At 31.3% G+C, this 24,858-nt stretch overlaps 1 protein-coding gene across 1 annotated transcript; it reads right to left on the bottom strand.

Annotated features, from left to right (window-relative positions):
* Positions 1 to 3,900: 3,900 nt before the first annotated feature.
* LOC127720453 (uncharacterized) lies at positions 3,901 to 17,264 on the bottom strand. Its single transcript, XM_052227039.1, has 6 exons — positions 17,087 to 17,264; positions 9,162 to 9,242; positions 8,811 to 8,860; positions 6,672 to 6,824; positions 5,920 to 6,121; positions 3,901 to 4,061 (listed from the first exon to the last, which is right to left on the bottom strand). The coding sequence occupies exons 1-5, from the start codon at positions 17,158 to 17,160 to the stop codon at positions 5,934 to 5,936; spliced, it is 546 nt and encodes a 181-aa protein (XP_052082999.1). The 5' UTR covers positions 17,161 to 17,264; the 3' UTR covers positions 3,901 to 4,061; positions 5,920 to 5,933.
* Positions 17,265 to 24,858: the final 7,594 nt, after the last annotated feature.

Here is a 24,858-nt window from a genome sequence, read left to right as displayed (position 1 = left end):
TTGTTCAAAAGTTTATAGGAATTTATTTTAAATATGATTTATTTTTATAACCTACGATCACTTTTTCGATGTATTCCGTCAAATTCCTATTAACGGGACAGCTACATTTTAAGCGAAAACTTTTCAATTTGACTTTCTTCAATTTTCTTTTATTTATTTTGATTAGATGTATTTTGATTATTTGCGTCGCTGGACTGCTGTCTCATTGACATATATCCGACATCTCCTTTATTATAATTCTACAGCAATCAAAATCCTAGTTACCTCACATCAAGTGTATAGTTATTTCTGAAACGAAACTCATTAAAAATTACGAGCGGCCGATTAGTGTTCTCGCAAAACATCAACGCAAATTTTGCATCTGAATGATCGGATTCCTATGCTACTTGAATGATATTTCCGACAGTTAAAGTCCACAGAACTAAAAACGATTTTTACGAAGGTCCGGGGTTCTTATCATAAAACAAATCATCAGATGAAAATTGATCGTAAGTTACTCTTAAATGTTCATATTGTACGAATAAATATGTTTTCTCGTATTTGATGAGCCACAGAACTTAAGTTTTGTGCAGAGAAAAAAATAAAACGTTTATTTTTTTTCTCTCGATTATTTGATGATTTTGCATCTGAACAATTGTTTTATTATTTCAAAAGAAACTTTCTGATGTAATTATAAAAATCATATTTTAAACAAATTCCTTTAAACTAAAGGGCAAAACCTAATGAAAATATGTATATATAGTATTACATGTATGTACATCCCCATTGACATTGATAAAGGCTAAAGGTTTGGTCATGGTAAAAGCATGCCAGGTGCCCATATCTAAGCTGTTATGAGCCTTCTACTTGTGTAAGGTACGATGCTGGTATATGCATGAAATAATAATATTTTCAGCAATTTGTTTATTTGATAAAATCGGTGATCTAGATTACTACATCTGACATGTCTGATACAAGCTAACAAAACCTTTAAACAGACTTATTATGAATTCTGTTTACTGAAGAGTTTTATCCTGCTGAACTGACTTTAAATAAATCTTATACTAACAACGAACACTGCCTTTTCCTTGGTCTTGATATCTTTAACGGAAAGCTTAATACTAAAATTTATGATAAAAGAGACGATTTTCCATGCATTTCCTATTGTTAATTATTAATTTTTAGATAGTGACGTTCCCTTGGCACCATCTTAGGGTGTTTATCAATCTCAACTTGTTCGATTCGCTCGTGTATGTAACAACGTATTTGATTTTAACGAAAGAAATCTCTTTATTACTGAAAAATTATTACACCAGGGTTTTCGATATCACAAACTTGTCAAAACATTTACTAAATTTTATCATCGGTACAAAGACACCATTCGTAAATATAAATCAACGTGCAGACATTTTTTACGTTCGGGTATTTCACATCCCATCTTTTATGGAATATTCTATACAAAGCACAAACATGTCGTCATATTCACCTCAAAAGCTAACCAAACTTTTAAACAGACTTATTCAGAAAGGATATAGTTACGATACTGTTGTCAGGTCATAAAAGATTACATTTTTTGGAATTAATATTGATTCACTCATAGGGTCTTTGCATCGGAAATAAACACATTTATTCTAAAACCAGTTGTTGACATGATACGGGTTATGTTCTTATATCGTATATTTCATGATGGTATGATAATAAACCCCTAACGGGAGGGATTGTGCTTGATCTGGAGCTGGCATGTCAGTAACTGCTAGTAGTCCTTTGTTAACTCATGTTGATAATTGTCATTTTGCTAAGTTTCTTCTGTTACCTATTCTAACATTGGACTCTGACTTCTTTTACTGTGCGTATTGCTGTATGTTTGTTTATGCCACATTGGCTAGAGATATAGAGGGAGGGTTGAGATCTCATAAAACATGTTTGACCCCGCCGCAATTTTGAGCTTGTCCAAAGTCAGGAACCTCTGGCCTTTGTTAGTCTTGAATGTTTTTTAATTTTGGTTCATTTATATGTTTTGGAGTTAAGTGTGACGTCCATTTTCACTGAACTAGTATTCATAATTGTTTAGGAGCTAGCTAAAGCCCGCCTGTGGGTGCGGGATTTTCTCGCTGTGTTGAAGACCAATTGGTGGCCTTGGGATGTTTCCTGCTCTTTGGTCGGGTTGCTGACTCTTTGAAGCATTCCCTGTTTCCATTCTCAATTTTACTTAAAAACAAGCTCTATTTGTTTATTTTATTTTGTTTCCTATTCTGACATCGGACTCGGACTTCTCTTATACTGAGTTTTACTGTACGTACTGTTGTGCGTTTGATTTTTCTACATTGGCTAGAGGTATAGGGGGAGGGTTGAGATCTCAAAAAACATGTTTAACCCCGCCGCATTTTTGCGCCTGTCCCAAGTCAGGAGCCTATGGCCTTTGTTAGTCTTGTATCATTTTTAATTTTAGTTTCCTGTGTATAATTTGGAGTTTAGTATGACGTCCATTATCACTGAACTAGTATACATATTTGTTTAGGGGCCAGCTGAAGGACGCCTTCGGGTGCGGGAGTTTCTCGCTGCATTGAAGACCCATCAGTGGCCTTCGGCTGTTGTCTGCTCTATGGTCGGGTTGCTGTCACATTCCCCATTTCCATTCTCAATTTAATCAATTTTATCTAATGTAAAGATTGTGCACTCCTATGTGTTTGGACCGCTGCAAAAAGCCACAACAAACATACAAACAAACAAACAAAAAACTGGCTTCGAAATGATTTTCTGGATTACAGTGAAATTGAGGATAATTGAATTATACGAACATAAAAATGAAGAGTCTTGGTCCATTTACAATACGTCGTCTGTCATTTTCTTTTCGAATCCTTTCAAAAATTAATGACCTATATAAAAGGGACAAAACCTTCAGTTCTGACAGGATGACGCAAAACCAAATAAACTAATTTGTTACCAGTCTTTAATTTTGGGACAAAGTTAAATTACAATTATTTATTTGAATAATCGATTTGAATCTTTTCAAAAAGACGGATGATAGAGCACTTGAACCCGTTCAACCCCACCGCAAAAACCAGGAATCTGACGTTCTTTGTTTTTCTAAGTTTGATCTGTACCTGCATTGTTATATTTAAGGACAAAGTATCGACTATGTTAATGTAATACTTGAATAGTTGGCTTTCTCTCGCAATTAATCATATAATGTGTGTAAGTCGGTCCTAAATACATTTGAAATACTACTAAATATGTCCATGAAATATATAGATTTGTAACTGCTTTGATGTGTGTGCTTCCAAATTCCACAGGATGAACTTACAAAACAACTGGATATAAGAGAATCACCGAAAATAGTCAAAGACGTCAGCAGTGATCAAAAGTTCTATAATGCAATTTTTAAACAGTCCTATTTTTTTCATGGGTTACAGTTAACCATGAAATCCACAGTTGTTACTTTATTATCTCTTACATGGAAAATGTTTTGCTAGAAATGTAAAAATGAAAAGATGTGATATACTGAATGCCAATGAGACAACTTTCCTCTAGAGACAAAATGATGTAGAAATTGCCAAATAGCGTACGACCTTCAACAATAAGCAAAACCCATACCGCATAGCAAGCTATAAAAGGAAGTCAAAATCGGAACTAAAATACTAATTTCAATACGTGTTTTTCTTTTTTGTACACGTTAAATCCAGAAAAAAATCATATAAAAAAACTATACGTTTTTATATTAGATGGAAATAGCGAAACTTCTATGAGTCGTCTAAAGTAGTCAACTAATTTGTCATGGCGACCATAAAGGTGTTGTTGCACTGATGATACTAGTTAAGGCTTAAACTGTTATATCTACAACCATACGCTATTGTGGTAGATAAATGTATGCGTTTGAATCGGTTTCCCTTCTGTTCAAATACATATAAAATGAAGCAGAGATGCAGAAAACATTTATTAATGCGATGTAGTTGATGAACAACTAATTTCTGAGGTTATACAATTAGGCAGATTACTTATAAAGTGGTATAACACAGTCTGACAGGTAAAAAAAAATGAGAAGTTACTTGAAATCTAAATATATCGATGAAGTCCTCTTAGTTCTGAAAAAAATAAATAAATCACTGTTAACATATAACAAGCGCTAAATAGGTTGTACCAATATTACATCAATTTGTTTCTATTAAATGATCGAATTTATTAAACATCAATATTGTTTCATGATCAAAATCTTTTCAATTTTAATTTTCTTTCCTCTATTACTTAATTCATTCATATCTGTATTTGTGAAACGGTTCATACAATTTTTAAACTTTTATTTTACCTATATCTTTGTTGTTATTTTCCTTTTTTTCCGAATACATTTTTAAAAAAGACATTCATAACTCGTGTATGTATTTTAAGTACAAAAGTCAAATATTATTTTTTTTAATAGAAATTTTGCATTATTTCTTTTATGAATGTCCTTCAATCAAAGAACTGTTTGAAATAATTGAAATATCTAAGCAAAAACAGGCAATATGTAGGAATGAATAAAATGGTTTTATCACTAATTTATGAATTTCATACATCCGCCGTGCTTTTTCTAGATTCTTCTTTCTGGATTTCAAATTTTAAAGCAAGGGATATATAAACAACTGAGAAATTGAGGAACTAAAAGGAAAAGACAAATTCATCTTAGGTTAACTTTGCCTGAGGTTGTTTGAACCTCAGCGTCATAATAATAAATTTAAAGTGTTCTTTGCTGTTCGCAATACTAAGGTAAGAATATAATGAAAACAATATGAATTTGGAAAAAAACGCATAAGTTTATTACTAAGTTTCTAACGTTCGTTAATTTCCACTATTGCGATATACTGACTGAGTGTATATACGCAAGTCGGGGTTGCATGCATAGCACGAGACGCTTACCCTGTCAATGAATCTGGTCTCGCTCCGTTTGGAGTTCATGTAATTTGCTCAGGTATTGCATGTATATCTTGATTTCTATGTATTCCTAATGGGTTTACAGATATGATCATCGTTAAACAATTGTTGAACTATTATTATTGCCTTTTTAATTAAATTAACTTTCCAAAAGTTTCGTTCCCTTCTGTTTGTTTTACTTATGTCACAGAAATAATCCTTTCTTTGAAAACAAAACATATTTATGGAAAAATCGATTTTAAAGGTTAACTTCAGATCTCCGTATTGTGTAAATTGTTGTCATTGATAAAGACGTTAGATTCAGTTGTATGTTTTTATTTTGTATATTTAAGGAATGACTGTAATATTTTTTCTGTCTATGAAGAAATAACATCAAAAATGTGGTGCACACTGAATAACCTGCGTAGCGGGTTATTTTAAAGTGTGCACCACATTTTTTATGTTATTTCGAATAGACAGAAAAAATATTACAGTCATTTCTTATAATTTAATTCTAAATTTCATTTTAAACCGGCGTAAACCATGAAAAAACGTTGATAACGTCACGGTCACATGACAAAATTATGTCTATGAGCTGATAAACAAACAACGTCAGCCAATCAGAAGACGCGTTACATCCAAAATTAAATTATAACACTTTAAAAACTGTCCTATGTTCATCTTCATCGTATTTTCTCAAATTTTTTATACATATTAGTTCGTTTTTAACATTCAAATCCTCTATGAATAAGTATGAATATGTTTATTTTATATTACTTTCATTGTAAATTCTATGGAACGTTTGGGCCATTAAAAACATGAAGAGATTGACATATAAACGGGGATTTGGTACCTCATACCTAATTTAACCCACTATCTATTTTGAAAATTACAAAATGAAGCACTTAGGCAAGCCATCTAATGTGTTATACTGCTATATATGACTTTTGGTGGAAGGAAGTTGCTAATTAATTTAGATTCGAAATAATTGTGAACTTTAAAACATTTTCTATATCCTTTTGTCTAGATGATTATTAATAATGATACATAACAAACCTGATAGTATATGATTAAGTATTACAACTGCCGACATGGTCACATGTTAACTTCCGTTGACACCATTCAGTTCCAGATGCACAGGGCATTATAAATGTACCTCCAAACAGGTCACACTGGAGGAAATGCGTTGGACAGCTAGTTCCGAAGTATAACTCTTTTGGATCTTTTGATATACCTTCAGCACATATGTCCTGCGCATCTACAATGTTAACAATACGTTCATTTTTATTTTTTATCGGAGACCATATTATTCTGTGAATGACAGCTATGTAATTAACAAGACGAAATTTGTTTTGTACAATGAGTATTGTAAAATTTCAAACTATCGGCAAACAGGAAGTGTCTGTACGCCGGATGTAAAATTTGCTTACATGCTAAAACTGAACATTATCAAGCTTCAGACCAAATATAAAACCATGTCCTATCATAGAATCTAAACCCAAGGTCTTTCGGGTGGACAAACAGATAGACGGACATACGGAGTCGAGCGGTTATTAGTCCTGCTTTCGCCGTTGGTGACGCAGGTAAAAATAAGAGCTCTAACAAATTTAAAACCGTACAAATACCCATAAGTTTTATACCCCTATTTATGTACACAATAAGGCAACAAACATAATATTATATATAACCTCAGGCAATGCAAAATAGCACACACAGGTAAATATAATATCTCCCACTGAAAATTAGTGATTATGACAATCAATGATTATTTAGATACTGAAACTCGTCTTTATTATTTGTCAACTCACCTTGTGGATTTTCAGCTTCCGTGCAGTCATCAGTAAGCATGACTAAGTCGTTATCTTCTCCATCTACATCACGTGTACCTGTCGAACATGTTCCGTCGTTCGTTCCAGTTCCATCATTTGACCCTGAATCACCATTCCCTCCTGTATTTGAATCTGAATTCAAAAAAAAAACTATAGGGATTTGTATAAACTTGTTTATTACTTAAAGGGAATTTAGAAAAAGAACAAAATGAATAAAGGATCATGTATAACTCTTTTTTACATAATTATATATAGTTTTAACAAATGGAGTAATCATATTAATGTGTTACTAGTATGTAAAACTTTTAAAATTTTGGTTATCAGGTGTATAAATTAGTTTAGCCTTATAAGATTTCTTGACAATACTGAATTACTACTACTATTTAATCAATAGTTCTTTTGCCAAAAAAAACCCCAAAGAGATAGAGAACAAAATAACCATGTTGTCAATAAAATAAATGTTCGCGAAACAGACAACGCCATGGCATGGACAAAAGAAAAGTTCAAGTTCTCCGGATTGATAAATAAAGTTGGCTCCTACAGAAACATATATTATGGTACCGTTAGTTATCTGTCATATTATGAAACATGAATCCCTTACAAAACCAGAGATGAGCTCAGGTGCTCCGTCTTGATGCTCAGTACAGGCAAAAATCCGATGTTTAGCTGCATTTGCTATATTTTAAATAAACAAGGAAAAGGGGATAGGCTCGATAATGGATACGAAAGAAAATTAAAACGTGCGTCTTCACCTGTGACACAGATATTCAAGAGGTTTAAAACAAATCATGATGGCGTCCGTTAGACTTTTAAACATTTGAATGTGAAGACATCAATTTTACCATTAATAAACCTTGGTTAAAAAGTTTCCTTACAACCAGTAACCTCTATCAAGAAATTATCAGAAAAGCAGGCTCTTTGAGTGTCATATCAACTATGTTTTCAGATGAAAAAAAAATGTCGAATTAACATAAGCATTACATTTAAACATCAAAATAAGTAGCCTTATCGACGACATACGAGTGCATTGAATTGTTCCGCTTTGTGCGATAATTTCTTTTTAAAGATACTGGGACAGATACAATAATGGATAGTATTTCAAAGCGGAATAACTCAATATATTTTTATTACTAAGACAAAACACATCATTTTGAAACTTATTAACATATTTCGAGTGATCAATTCAAAGGGTTTAAATAGAATGTAAAGTTATAATATCAAACAAAACGTTTCTGATTTACTTCAGAACACTAAAGAACATAAAATCCAATCAACTCATTAGGAATAGATGGTTGTAGATTTTCTTTTTATGCCCAACCTAGATTGCATTATGTTTTTCGGTCTGTGCGTTCGTTCGTTCGTCCGTCCGTCCGACCGTCCGTTCGACCGTCTGTCCCGCTTCAGATTAAAGTTTTTGGTCAAGGTAGTTTTTGATGAAGTTGAAGTCCAATCAACTTGAAACTTACTAAACCTGTTCCCTATGATAATGATTTTTCTAATATTAATGTCAAATTAGAGTTTTGACCCCAATTTCATGGCCCACTGAACATTGAAAATGATAGTGCGAGTAGGGCATGCGTGTACTATGGACACGTTCTTGTTATTATTTAAAGATAGTACGTCATGTTTATGACAAATCTTTTAACACTATTTAACAACTTCATTTCATTATCTTCAAATCTTTCAAACTCGACTCTTGTTGTGTTTATGATTAACGCAAATCGTTAAATAGAAAGTGTACATCTAAGTAAGCTTTAGTTGTTATTTTTTATTATTGCCTCACAGATCGAGCTACCGGGTAGTATATATTTTTTTTAAGTTTTACCAGTAAATACTTTCAAACAATCATTACCCGAAATGACATTATTGAAGTTAAAGTGTTTTTGATATTTTTTAATGTCAACCGTCCAGTGTAATTATGAAAAAAAAACATACTAAATAGTCCACACTAGAAAAATATAAGTTCGCTTAATATCATAAAAGTGGGAAAATATACATTCACGAACAAGCTATAAATAGTCATAAAAATTCATTGATTACAATTTTGAACGGAAAAAATGACTGTACATTAAATACTTTTCACATTAATTTCTGGAAAAATTCTGCACAGTTACGTACCATCAAATGGGTAGGTGCATTTTGTTCTTATGAAGAAGTACTTTTTCACCCTGTAGATACATTAAAAAGATACTCATTATCGAACATATAAATAACAGTATTGACAAACATAAATATCGTTATCAAACTGGAAAGTTAAATACATATATGAAGTTTGTAAAAAGCTGATCGTTAACAGTAACAGATAATACATATTCATAGTATAAAAGGTCAGCCATTGAGCTGTACTTTTAAAACATAACAATCGTTTAAATTATCGAAAGCTCTTAAAAAGTAAGTACCTCATACTAGAAAATAGTTATACAATAATTCAACTGTTCCTTAGAGTGTATAAAATCAGATAATACTTACTTATAACATATCGTCCTTCCATTTTTTCCTGTCGTACAACTATTGATTGTCTTTTTAGAAGCACGTTTACACTGACATCGTCTGTAAAATTTCAATATTGATATTACACAGCGGTTAAAAATACTATTGAAGTTCATCATCTGGTTACATAAAAGTGAATGATGTTATAGCTGAGAGGAATTACGAGATTTAGAAAATAAGCACCCCTGTGTCACCCTCTCATCATACTTGTTACCAATCATTCCCACATTAAGATTTCGAACGAGTTTCGACCTTTGATGGGTTGTTCTATCAAGCACACAATCTAACATGGGTCGATGGACAAATGTCAAATATTAAAGATAATGGAAACTGGTATATTTTAGTCGTGGGAGGTGGTGGCCAAGAATATAATCTATAGTTATGTTGCTGTTTAATAGGAAAACTTTCAGAAATATTACTTAAACTTTACCATTTGCTCTAAGAATCTTTGTTTTATGACAATATTCAAACTTTTACAACTGATCATCGCTTAGATTTTAAAAATTAAATTATAAGCAGGCGTCTAAGATCTACATAGTTTTTATCGTTTTTTGTTTCTTCTGCCTTTTTCTCCGCTGTAAAAATAAATTTATCAATATATACATGATATATGCAATAAATGTTTGAGTTTAAAAAACGACAACGTCTATCTTGTAAAATAAATGGATTTTAAGGATAAGATATATCAGTTAAAATGCAATTATGAAATATGTCAGTGCTAATATAGTTTTTTTGATGTATTTTTTGTTGCATTTAAATTAATTTCAGCCTCCTTTATTATTTAATTTTTTTTATTTCAATTTCCTTTATTTGAAATTATTAGTATATGAAGTACAAAGGTGTTACATTCTATTTTATGATATTCACATTTTTTTTTTCGTTTGAGAAAATATTTCTATCATTTGCTCTAGGAGTCCTTGTTTTATGACTTCAAATTTTGATATGCTTGTCACTTAGATTTGTTATAGTAAAAGTTCAATGATAAGTTAATATTGATATCAAAAGAGGATGTTGTGATCCCCGAGCCCGAGTGGCGAGGGGATTTGAACAGTCCTTTTTGTGAGGAGGTATTTTAATGTCAATATTAACTTAATCATTGAACTGTTACTGACTTACAAATCGTCAAAACATAAGAAAAGTACACAAAAAAGACTTGCAGAAATCTAATTACCCTGAATTAGACGAGTAAAGGTTCATCATAACAAATGGACAAACATGGATTTATTTACACTGCAAAAACTACTCTGAGTACAGACTAACCTGTCCAGTTGGAAAAGTTTTAAGGCCTGGCATCCACTAGATATATAAAAGTCAATTGCATTTTGTGTTTCAGAAAGATAAAATATTTTTTGGATTTTGATGGGCATTTTTTTCGTTCCTGCAGAAGATGTAAAAACAAACTAAGTGTGGATACAACTTTGAGATGCTCTCTCTCAGGTAACAACTATTGTATTGCATTAATTGTCCTTGATTGACATGGACAATAGACAGACAATGAGTATCTACACAACTATTGGTGAGTTAAAGGGTGTAACTGGGTGGACAGTATCAAAGTAATTCAGGTGTTTGTTTATTTTTACACCTTCTGCAGGAACGAAAAAAATACCCATCAAAATCCAAAAAATATTTTATCTTTCTGAAACACAAAATGCATTTAACTTTAAAATTTTTAGTGGATGCCAGGCCTTAAAACTTTTCCAACTGGACAGGTTAGTCTGTACTCAGAGTAGTTTTTGAGGTGTAAATACAGCCATTTTTGTCCATTTGTTATGATGAACCTTAAATATATTCCACTTAATGATAGTTAAACAGTACTCAGACTGATATATACAAATAACAGTTACCTAATTGCATTGGAAACGGACCGATGATACGGCAGTATATCATTTCATTATTTATTTATCATACATGTTTTAGCATTAACATAACACCATTGGATAGTTTTATAAGATTAAGGGGTAAAATTATATTTTTGAATTCTAGCTTTTCAAAATAACGATTTTTTATTTTATAAATGAGTAAATCAAAAGCCTGTGCAGACCTCATTTACAACTGACCAATAAATGTTTTGCACAGAAACTTCTTGTTATAGATGTTGTGTACAAGTTATCATTTTGTACATATTATAATTTGTACAAAAAAATTGTACAAATTATAGTTTGTATTTTGACTTTGTACAAATTGTAATTTGTACAAGAATACAAATTGTACAAGGAGTGCTTATACAAATTACAATTTGTACAAAAGTTTACTAAAATTCACTTATAACTTGTACAATAATTTATGGTATGGATTTTGTTATAAATAAGCATTGATACACACTACAATTGTTTGGAATGCAATGACCACACAATAAACCTTATTTACAAATTACATAAACAATAGTTCTGTATCATTTGTTTGAGCATGCGAGTGAATTATGGTATCGGGAATTGCACAACATCTTTTTTCTTTATACATTTACAATAATTTAAGAAGTGCTGCACCCCCTTTACATTTACATGAAAGAAACTCCTGACCACCAGTTTTTAAAGCTTTTTAACTGCTTCACGTAGCGAAAGTTGAAGCTCAGGAACTGTTACTGTGAATAAAGATGTGTCTTTAACAGCTTCAATTTGATTTCTCGACAAATATCCTGTTGAAATTCCTACAGCTGTTCCAATACGGTACCCAAATTCTCCAGATTCAGTAATTACACCTAAGATATTTCGAGGATCAGTTGGGGCACGATCATACTGAGGAGTTGGTAAATAATAACATTATACCCCACAGCAAGTTCTGATAATTTCCGTTTCGTTTTCTTGGTTAAAGATTCGGCTTTGATCTGTTGGCCAGACAGCGCACGCTTCCAACTGGCACGTATGATTGGCGTTTCAAAATCAGTGTCATCCTGATTGTCACTCGCGCAAATTTCTATTATACTATCAGTGTCACTGGGGACAATTTCTATTATAGTTTTAGAATTGTCACTGGGGCCAATTTTTATTATTCTAATTGAATTGTCACTGGGGCCTATTTCTATTGTATTATCAGAACTAACTGGCATGCATGTACATTTCCTGTCTTCATCTTGATATTTTTGTATTTTGTAAATAAGGTTTATTGTGTGGTTATTGAATAAAAATTCTTCAGTGTGTATCGAAATGATAACTTGTACACAACATATATATTTGATGTTTTTAATCTGTCAGTAATAACGAAATAGATTCATAAAGACCAGACCATGAAATGAAATGAAATTAAAATACAATATATTATATTAAAACAAACACTCTTATTTTAGTCGTCTGTCATTTCCTTTTCACCTCTAAATGAAGCATAAGCACCTTGGGAAAAAAAACCTTTTACCTTTCTTAGTTTTATCATCGCATGACATAATCATATATTATAAATCGTAATAAAACAGTAGAAAAGAACCATAGTAAAAAACATATTGAAAAAAAATTGTTAGAGTTCAGTTATGAGGTAGATTGCAAAAAACCAAAAAAAACATAAAATTTTGCACTATTTTTGAGTGATTTAAATGGAAACTTTACATTTTAGCATTTTTCATGATGAAAACACGTGAATACAATAGGTAGGTCATGCAATAGGAGGTCGACAGTGAGGTTGGACGTGAAAGTTGGAATGCTACTGGAAAATAAGAGTATATTGAATAAGGACAGAAAGTTAGCCTTGCAACAGCTGGCAACATCCGGACCTCTCAAATAATTGTTCCAAGAGTTTTAAATATGCAGAGCGTTGATCCATGAGATCTACTCTGAAGTCGTCCATCGATATTTACAAGTAGTTTCCAATATTATTTAACGCATCTAATTGAGATTAGATACTTTCTGCTCGCTTGATTAACTGTGAGCATTCTGTGAAACTGTATTGTTTATTGTACTTGAGTTGTTGGTATGATATTCTATACTACCGCTCTCCTAGTTGGACGCGTGGGAGTGGGAGGTCGTTGGTTCGAATCCCGACAGGGTCAAGCAAAGACGTTAAAAGTGGTATTTGCTGTTTCAACGCTAAACACGCGGCATTTAGAAATAAGAGCACAGACTGGTCGGCTCGAAGTCAGAAATGTGGCCCGGTAGCGTGACTTTTCTTCCTGCGAACTGTTAGCTTGTGAAAATACACGTTAAAAATACGGCCCAGCGTGTCGGTCTAGAACAAAGCAGGGATAATATTCATATTATATTTACATGTTATCGTCCTGAATATGCATTTGATTCGCCGCTGGACGTCATCCATTATCTCCATTTATTTTACCGTTACTATACAGTGAAGTGTTTTTCTTCTACTGGTTTATATTACACCTTCTTTAAATTCCATCGATCGAAATTAAAAAAGGACAGGTGATATTGTTCAACCAAACACTTGTGTCTGTTGGGATATCTTTGACGGTAACTATTATTAGATTACATAATTAATCCGTTTTATTAGTCATGGGGCGGTTTTGAGCTTATTCTTCTGCATATGCATCTTTCTAATTCAGACCTGGGGTCAATTACATGCCAAAGTAATTAATTACATTTCAATTACATTGATTTTTAAATGAAACTAATTACATCACAATTACATTGATTATCGAATGTAATGAATTACATTGCAATTACATTGCCAATGCAATGAATTACATTTCCATTACTTTTGGCCAAATATATGTCAGAGCTATATCATATAGGATAAAATCATAAAATGATAACACACTAGAATAAAACTTTCAAACATGGACTATTTTTGTTTCAAAATGCCTTCAACAGCAACATGTACATGTAGCGATGAAAAACTTTTTGATTATATGGAACTGTGTAAAAATGTGAAACACTATTCTAATTATATGAGATAGACTATCTAATACTTAATTGTCAGTAGGATTTGACAAATTTAAGAGTTGGACCATGTGAGTGAAACAAATACAGGGGGAAAAGGCCCAACTCTTTTGAATAGAAAAGAAAATATGTGCATTTTTTTATATAAAAATTCAATCACTTAAGTCAAACCCTACAACTGACACTTATCATTTTGATTAAGACTATGCATCGCTGCTTTCTTTAGCCCAAACAGGATGTTTAGCATTTAGTACGTCAATTAAACTTGAAATACTTAAATTAAAAATCAATAGACAATATGTGCAATTTTCAGGACTAAATTGAAACATTTATGATTGAGGAATTAAATTTACAATGTACCCTTGGTGACAATGAAACATCACAAGAGGGTACACGATATATCCTATGTCTTCGTAACTATGCATTCTTAAATGAATAAAACAGAAAGAAATTAACAATAATTTGGTCATGTAGATCAACGCTCATATGTGACCCGCCATAACATCTCCAGGTTTATGGAGGTATAACGTCATTGTGAGAAAAAAAAATGCCGTTAACTATGAACGTTACGTCAACTTTGTTTACTTTCAAGTTCATTTTACTGAATTCAAAGTCTGGATGCTTTTAAGTATTTAATTTGAAGTATAAAAGATAGCTCTTCACTTAAGAAGGGATTGGTCATAAATGGTAACATGAAGTTGAGAGATTCTGTATATTTTACTCCTCAAAACTCTCATGTCTCAAAAAAATGAAACTTTTAGTAAAGAAACTTTTTATACCGTGTTGTTTTCAATGGTGTATTGTACGTCACAGTTATTTATGTTTATTAAATATCAATTAATGATGCTATACTACTGACTTATTTCCGCAGTTGTGTCTACTGTTAGTATCTGTCCTGATTATGTATTACAACATGCATGTGATTTCTGTCGCTGGTGCTTATACTTGGAAGACATAGTTACAAGAAAACTTCGGAGGAATTAATTCAATAATGGGTTTCTCCTAAATCTTCTGACTTTATTGAACTGCTGGCCGTTTTATCACATTTTGAAAACCTTAACATTTATAATTTCTTTTTTCCTCTTGAAATATCCAACTTAGGAAGTAAACGACTTTGATACTGTGAAATATTGGGACCAGACTTGGGCAATTATGTCTCTAGCTTGTTTTCTTGGCAACATTAATCAGCGGCTATGGAATTGTTTCATTTAAGAATTGAATGCTTCTTTTTGTAAATTCATTGGGGTGTAAAAGCGTTGATCGAAGTTCATTTTGTATGAAGCGCTTCATTCTAAAAATGTACGCACGCTCAACGCTTTTACAACCCTATGAAATTACTAAAAGAAGCATTCAATACTTATAATTACATTTTTTCGCTATGATCATGAAAATACGATTACTATTAAGTTTTTTCTTTTATTTACCTGTGCACTTTATTGTGGAAACGTGTGTCATCATGTATGTTTCAATTCATGCGAGATTGCTGTTAGCCAATCAAAATAACGTATAATAATGAAACATACGTCTAATGTAATTATAAGTTATTATTTTAACCCTTCCTCCTCGACGTCATTTTTTATGTCCGGAGTAGAAAATTGTAAGTCAGGTACCATTGATGAGTTTTTATACTATTTTTGACCCCCGTAAAAAGAGCCTGTGTGGTCCACGACAGTTTAACAGCAACCGACCAACACTATAAAATCCAGATAGACATCAAGTAGTGTAAACCGCTTTGATTCAGGGTTAAAGGATGTAATTAAAGATGACTGGCACCACCTAGTTTTTACATCCAAGATAATAGGTAGAATTAAATTTATTTTCTGCTGCCATGTTAATTAGAAAACAAGATTGAAATAGTGTGAAATGCATGTTGGGCTTTTGGTGTAGAAATAGCGAGAAATTTGGAGGAAACTCTCTGTGACGAGCAACATTTTCTGTGCAAAATTAAGCAAGGGGTGTTCTTCATTCATACTATTTCGAAAATTCCGGAACCGTAGAGTACCCTAAAAAATGTCATTTTTCTATCAAAAAAGCTGCGGCACAGTATGTGTTTTGCAGTTTCATTTACACCGAAAGGTGTTGATAATTTAGAATTTGACAGTTTTATCAACGGATCTTTTATAGTAAAAACAGAGGACCTATCATTGTCGTCTATGTAAACCCTTTACTTCATTTTAACCTAAAGTATAGATAACTTGTGAGTAATTTATACGAAAACTACAAAAGACGTGATAGCTATCCTACATCTCCTTTCATTAAAAGAAATGCCATGAAACATCATATTCCTTAAAGAACAAAAACAGATAAAATTGATAAACCAAACTTCTAAAGAAAGGTGAGCTATCTTGTTTTTCTTTTTCAAAATAAAAATTCACTCATTTGGGATTTGGATGCCTTCCAGCACAAAATTTTACAAAAATACTTAAAATTGCAAATACTCTATCAATAGTGTCATTGAAGACATGAAGCACTGATTTGTTTAATAGATATTAATAAGATAAGATAATATAAAGTATTTATTCCAACTAATTTGCCCATAATGAGTAAAGAATATTTTTTTTTAATTGAGAGACGCAAAAAGTTTTGAAAAATATATATAAAAATAGACCTTATCTTATTATCTTAAGCCACAGTCAGACCAGAGTCATAAGTATATATTTTTAACAAATGGACAAATAAAACAGATTATATAAATTATTAAAGGTAAATATTACGAATGGGTTACATACAAACATATCTGTACTATATTGCTAGTTTTTTAAGTTCAAAACATTTCTTGGTATAAGTTTCAATAATTTTCAGTTCTTCTAGGTTTTCTTGTATAAAAAACTAATTGAACGTAGCACTTGTGTTTATCACTTCGAAATTTTGACATTTTATCACAATTTTTTATAGAACTCTTAAAAGAGTTTTTTAATACAAATGATATAGATGACATTTTTTAAAGTTATGATATTATATTTATATTTCAAAGTGTCAAGTCATTAACTTTCAAAGATAGAGTCTAAGCAAAACAAATATTGTAGAAGGTTGCTATACCTCTTTAAATTGTTAAGTTCAAATGAAATATTACAATAACTGTACCTTTTATAGCCTTCCACATGAACACTGACGACAATAATAACCAATAAAATACAAAGTATTGGAAGTTTGGACATCTTGTATCGTTGCCTTGTGGATCAAGACTGATGTGGAACTACCCCAACAAAGTAGTTTAAGTTACAGTTTAGGTTCGTCATAGCCAAAATTCTTTTCAATATGCTTACAAATAAAATGCAAAAAGAAAATTATTCTACACTTAATTAAATTTGCACACGCTGTTGGTTCCGTGAAATGACAAAGTTATATAAGATAATATTTTTTTGGTCATGTAAATTGGAGCTTTAATTTTATATTCGCAGTTTTTTTTTAAAGTTTCAGTGATGTAGCATTTCTATTTTCATAAATTTAAAAATCGATGCGAAACGTTATTGAGTTTTTCAAATTCAATGAAATTGAAGTCTGCTAAAGTTGTTTCCCTTTCACTTGATTTTTTAATAGATCTTCAAATCTATCATTATTGGGCTAAATTTCAGACGAAGTATATACATACATTGTATATCTCATTTACGACTGACATTCTTCATCGGAAAATAATAGGGTTATATAGGGCTTCATTGTAAAATCACAAATTACACATATTTCGACTGATATTTAGCCCAACAATGTTATATCTGCAGATTTATTTAAAAAATCAAGTGAAAAATAGTAATTTGTTCAAGAAAAATGTCATAAAATTTCCAATCTTTTAAACACAAGAATTTGCCTGAAAATTTATATTGCCACTGAAATAATTTATTAATATCATGCTTAAAGGGGCATTAGCTACGAGATATGAAAAAAAATTAAGATATGATTTTGTTTTTGTTCAGTCATTAGAGAAAGTGAAAAAGTGAACTTATAATTCGCTTTTAGCAGCTAATTTTGTTCAATTTTGTCAAAATAAGCTAAGAAACATCCCTGATAAATTATTCACTTGCAAGTGAATAATTCGACCCCATTGAATCCGTATTCATGTGAGCTTCAAATTATCCCCTAAGCTTGATATGAGTTACGCATGCTATTAAAAGGAAAAGAATGTCAACATTGAAAGTAAAACAAGAATGAACCATTTGGTTGACTGATTCGATCCACAAAATAAACATTCTTATAAAGGTAACAACGATTATAAACATACTTTTTAACCTACAATATGAAATCAAACAGGCTAAGAAAAATCCAATTACACAATATCTGTTTAAATTTATATTTATATGTTTATTTCGGGTTATATGACCGTTGGCAGTCTTCGGAGGTCATCTCGATGGTAAGTTAGATGACGTCTAGACAAAAATACACACGAAATATTGATACATATTATCGAGTCCATGCATTGTTAATTGTTTATTTTAGACTTTTTGTAATTTGGATATACGTTTTAGTATAATATAAATCAAATATGAGAATTTCAGTCAAATCGGGGAACATGAATTTGACAGCTAATGCTCCTTTAAAGTTCCCTGTGAAAATATGACAAGTATTGAATTTCCGTAGTTTATGAAATCAAGATCGATATTTTTTTTCATTAAGACCTAAAAAGGGCCAAATGGAAAAAATAATTGAATTAGATCCATTCAAGACTGCTGACGATGAGTATTTGATTTTTTTCTTCAATGCTTATGTCGTCCGAAAAAATCTTTGATTAGTGTATGCCTATTTAATCGCTAAATTCCTTTTTCGAACTTACAAAAATAACTAACGAACAACCTGTAAATCGATAGGATACGAAATTGGAATCGGACCAGAAGAAGTCGGTCCATACCTGTTTTCAATGTTATACAATACAAAAATACAAAGATGTGGTATAATTGACATGCAATGAGACAACCTTAAAAAAAAACAAAATATTAAGATAAGAACCGAATAACAGGTCACGGCATAGCCATGAGTAAAATCTTAACCATATAGTATATCAAGCTATAAAAGGTCCTGGGATGACAAAGTGTGAAAACTTAAGACCTACAAATTTGACATTTTGACACCATACTTCATTTATACCCATATAACGTACCGGTGGAAACAAGAATAAATGGTTTACTGGCACGTATGTCATATTAAAGCATGATGTGGAACTACCCCTACAAGGATGCACTGCCTTTAAGTTTAAGTTGGTCAAAACCGAAAATTTCTTTTCAATATGCTAACAAAAGAAATTCAAAAAGAAAAGAGATATACACTCACTTTAATTTGCACACGCTGTTGGTTTTTTTCCAAAACCACACGAAAAACTTTCATTCTATCAATTTCTTTTTGTTTTTACCGTTATTTTAAGTCCAGTGGTGTTGCATTTATTTGTTTGATGATTTTAAAAATCGTTTTTAAACAAGATTTTGTTTTTCAAATTCAAAACTCATGACATTGAAGTCTACTTAAGTTTTCTCACTTAATTTTTAAATAAATCTGCAAATCTAACATTGTTGGGCTAAATTTCAGACGAGGTATATAAATACATTGTATATTATATCTGTCGATTGCCATTCTCAATCGGATAACCTAATAGGGCTTCATTGTAACATCACAAATTACACATACTTCGTCTGAAATTTAGCCAAACAATGTTAGATCTGAAATAAAGGAAATAAAGCTATATAAAAAGTAAAATAAAACAAAAATACCGAACTCCAAGGGATATTCAAAACGTAAAGTCCTTTATAAAATGGCAACACTAAAAGCTCAAACACATCAAACGAATGGAAAACAGCTGTTGAAGGCCGTACAGTTGCCTATAATTTCTTACATCCACTTCATGTTAACTTTGGTGGATAATTGTCTCATTGGCAATAATACCACATCTTCATACTCTTATATTGGTACAGGCATTTCCTTACGTAAAAAATGGTGGATTAAACCTGGTTTTGAAGCGAGCTTAACCTCTCACTTGTATGACAGTCGCATAGAATTCCATTATATTGACAAAAATGTTTGAGCAAAACAAACAGACATATAAGGTAAAAATGTTAAATATATTATCTTTCGAATACTAATGAATCCTTTTCAGTTTGCATTGTCCTTCGTTTCAATTTTGACAAAAACATGTATATGCAATTTTGTTTCAAAATGCCTTCAACAGCAACATTTATATGTAGCGATGAAGAACTTTTTGATTATATGGAACTGTGTGAAATTGTGAAACACTATTCTAATTACTAGTATATGAAATAGACTCTCTTATACTTAATTGCCAACAGGATTTGACAAATTTAAGAGTTGGACCATGTGAGTGAAACAAATACAGGAGGAAAAGGCCCAACTCTTTTGAATAGAAAAGAAAATATGTGCTTTTTTATATGAAAATTCAATCACTTAATTCACACCCTACAACTGACACTTATCATTTTGATTAAGACCATGCATCGCTGCTTTCTTTAGCCCAAACAGGATGTTTAGCATTTTTATCTCTAAGTATACTTCTCCAATGAAATAGGCTGTTAATTTGTTAAGTTAAATGGATATTATCGAAATACCATTTATTTCGGGTTTTGAACAGGATGTCTTTTTATTTCCTCAATTAGGTTTCAATGAAATAGGCGGTTAATTTGTTAAGTTAAATGAATATTATCGAAATACCATTTATTTCGGGTTTTGAACAGGATGTCTTTTTATTTCCTCAATTAGGTTTTAATACGTCAATTAAACTTGTAATACTTAAATTAAAAATCAATAGACAATATGTGCAACTTTCAGGACTAAATTGAAACAGTTATGATTGAGGAATTAAATTTACAATGTACCCTTGGTGACAATGAAACATCACAAGAGGGTACACGATATATCCTATGTCTTCGTAACTATGCATTCTTAAATGAATAAAACAGAAAGAAAATAACAATAATTTGGTCATGTAGATCAACGCTCATATGTGACCCGCCATAACATCTCCAGGTTTATGGAGGTTTAACGTCATTGTGAGAAAAAAAATGCCGTTAACTATGAACGTTACGTCAACTTTGTTTACTTTCAAGTTCATTTTACTGAATTCAAAGTCTGGATGCTTTTAAGTATTTAATTTGAAGTATAAAAGATAGCTCTTTACTTAAGAAGGGATTAGTCATAAATGGTAACATGAAGTTGAGAGATTCTGTATATTTTACTCCTCAAAACTCTCATGTCTCAAAAAAATGAAACTTTTAGTAAAGAACCTTTTTATACCGTGTTGTTTTCCATGGTGTATTGTACGTCACAGTTATTTATGTTTATTAAATATCAATTAATGATGCTATACTACTGACTTATTTTCGCATTTGTGTCTACTGTTAGTATCTGTCCTGATTATGTATTACACCATGCATGTGATTTTGTCGCTGGTGCTTATACTTGGAAGACAATAATAGGTTAGTACGTGAATCGAAAACCGGCAATGTTATACATATATTGAGCCCTAATTTTACAAACGATTATTTTCTACTTGTGGTAAATTTTCAGAATATTAAAAAAACATATATTCTATAAAATGTCCAAGATTTGTTCAAAATGTATCAAATTGAGATTACATTTTTCGATTTTAGATCACTTGAGACAACTGTTTAATCTGATATGTTACATGTATCTTCGTGAAAAACTGTTTCAGTAATTTTCTATGCAGTGGTATGAATCTAGAGAATTGAGATGTACAATTATTTTTTAATTTTCTTAATTGATTATTTCTAATGGAGTATTTGTTTAACTGTAAAAGAAGTAAGGGGTTTTTGCGATGAACATTTTTCCGCACAAACAAAAGTGGTGGGCTTACGGTCCAATTCGATTACTGTTTTTGACAAGTTTAAGTACTCTTCTATGAGATGATGGAATTTTTTTTTTGAAAATCATATGCTATGTGGTTATGAAAGAACTAACAGCAATTTTTTTTTCAAAAAGTGAATGCGGCCACTGTAGTTCATCTTTTACCTAAATAAACACAAAATACCCTTTGCTGTAACATTTAAAATACATATGTTAAACGGACCGTTTCATTGATATCCGACTTTCCAAAATATTTGATTAAATCAAATATATTTTAATTATCACTAACATCGCTTCAGCAAGTTCGTTTTTTTTCAGAGCATTTTAATGATGAAAGATTTGTGTATACGTAAACATTTGTTTGGTCAACAAAACCTCACCAATGATGCTTAATTCTAAAATTTATTTACCAAACAATGTATGAGTAACATGGAAACAGCCAATGAAAAGAATACAGTGATACACTTTCATTCATGTGACATTACGATGTTTAAGAGTTATTGTTTTTTCAAAATGATGAAATCTCTGTTCTAGTATCTTATTTTATCCATCTCGTTTGAGAATGCTTACTGGTTATCTCTTCTTCACTTTGTTTTTCTATTTGTCTTAATAACATTTAAAATAATAAAATACAACTACCCAAAATATTCCTAAATAAGACTGTTGTGCTACCTTAAATGGAAAAATTAATCGTCTAATAAACAAAGGATACCCAAACTTTCCTTATGCCTTGATCGAGTTGAAGTAAGAAATAGAACACTCATTAAATCATATGAAACTTCAAATTTAAAAAAAAATTTGAATATGTTTTATATACTTGAATGGTAAAGTTTTACTATAAAACAAATGTACATGAACTTTCTTGTAAAAGGAAATGCTTTATAAAAGATACCAGAGGGACATTCAAACTCAGAAGTCTAAAATAAACTGACAAAGTCAAGGCTAAACAATAAAAAGACCAACAGACAAACAATAGTACACAAAGCAACACAACATAGAAAACTAAAGACTGAGCAACACGAACCCCACCTTAAACTTGGGGTGATCTCAGGCCCTATGAATGTATTGCTATTGAATTATTGTCTTCCCGTACATTTATTCGCCGTTATTTTCCCGTATATAGTTACCTGAACTACGTGACCACTCGTTAAAACTTCGGCCACCGCACAGAGCAAGTACGAGGGAAAATCCGTGATGTAAGATTGTAAACAAACATACACAGGAAGGTAAATAGTAATAACTGATTCTTACACAAAATCATTTAACAACTGTTTATGAAAAGTTTGATTAACACATAGGAACGCATGGAAAATATAAAAAATAGAAATATAATGGCTCTAACAATTCACTTAAATTTCACGTGTTCCACTTGCTCTGTGTTGATTGTTTATCAATATCACGATCCTGAAAATCACTGGACGTTATAGATTCGTAATAAATGTCAAAAATGTGCATGCAGGACTTAGTTTAGTTTATATGCATGCATTGGATCAATAGTTTCGAAAACATTATAATTACAAGAAACTTGCTTCATATGACTTAATTTTAAATATCCATGCGAAAAGGATAAATCGTTACTAATTTACATTCTAACATGACGTTCTTCAAACGCTTTGAGTACACACCCGTGGTAAAATATGAATATATTGTTACCCCCGCGTCATACGGTTTTTTATGAATGATTTACCTGACGTCATAGAACGATGACGTAAGAATATAAGCATTTTACGGGAAAATACACGCTTGTGAAACCGAAAATCATCACAACAAGGAAATGTAAACAAACGATGCTAAAATGTGTCATTTAAGCCATTTTTTGTATACTTATAAGACATATAAGTACAATTATCATTTAGATTCATCCAAACCTATCTAAATATGTTATTGCAAATAGTTTAAGCATGACATTTATTCAGTTTGCTCCGGTCTTTTGCGTCAATTTGATAGTGCGTTTATTTATGGGAACGGCAAATAATGCCTTCATCTAGAGCGCTTCGATCCAAAACAATTGCCGTATTTGTCCTATTAGAATCGAAATAATTCATGGGGGCTTGAATATATCGTGATGTTACCACGGGTTGTCCCTTTATGCCGATATTTTACCCCTCGCTATCGCTCAGGGTGAAATATTTGTCATAAAGGGCAAACCCGTGGTAAAATCACGATATATTCAAGCCCCATGAATTATTTCTTAAGTATAAGCAGGTTTTTAGATAAAATTATTATTTTACAACATAATATTGTGGTATTATTTAATACGTTCCTGTATGTAATAATCTTTAGGTAATAATATCAAACTGCGTTCAGTTACAACTTTAACAGTTTGAAATTTATCGTCCTTTTAAACGCTTTTGCCTCCATTAATATTTAAAATTGGTAAGTGTCTATCAGAAAGCAAATCTATTCAAAAGGATCATTCTGTTTATTTGAAGACGATGTGTTATTCTATAGAAGTAGACCCAATGGGTTGATATAAGTCAATATAGGCGAAGATATGTAATGTATATTAAGAAGTCAAAATCCTTAAAATATCCTATATTGGTAAACAGAAAAGAACAGAAACAATATTTGACTTTTATAATGGAATTCCAAAGAAGTCGTGAGATATGTTTGCATGGTTGATTTGAATTATAAATAAACCAATAAGTTGAAGCCTGGTAAAAATAATATATAAATTGAAAGTAAATCAAACATTTTCAAATTTAAGATTGTTTTCAGATAGTGCTTTCAATTCCCTCTAGATTTAATTGTATGATGTTTAATTCTTGTATCGAAGTATTTGTGAAGAAGATATGATAGTTACACTTTATTTTAGTCTCATTTTTTGCTGGCAAGTATATCAGTACTGAAGAAGTTTTACGTTTTTGTTTGAAGTGAAAATTACTTTTTTCTGCATATTTGATAAAAAAATTTTGAATGTGAAAAAATTCAAAGTAATCTGCTCTTTAGAGTATTCATACCTAAAATCGTTAAAATTGAATCATTTAAATAAATGCACCTTTTCAAATGCGTCATCTTGTCTAATTTCAAAACTCTTACGCTCGGGTGGATTGTTTGGT

Source organism: Mytilus californianus, unplaced genomic scaffold, assembly GCF_021869535.1.
Source record: "Mytilus californianus isolate M0D057914Y unplaced genomic scaffold, xbMytCali1.0.p SCAF_1, whole genome shotgun sequence".
Classification (NCBI taxonomy): Eukaryota; Metazoa; Mollusca; class Bivalvia; order Mytilida; family Mytilidae; genus Mytilus; species Mytilus californianus.
Note: the sequence above shows the minus strand (reverse complement) of the source record. Positions and strands in the feature narration are given on the sequence as shown.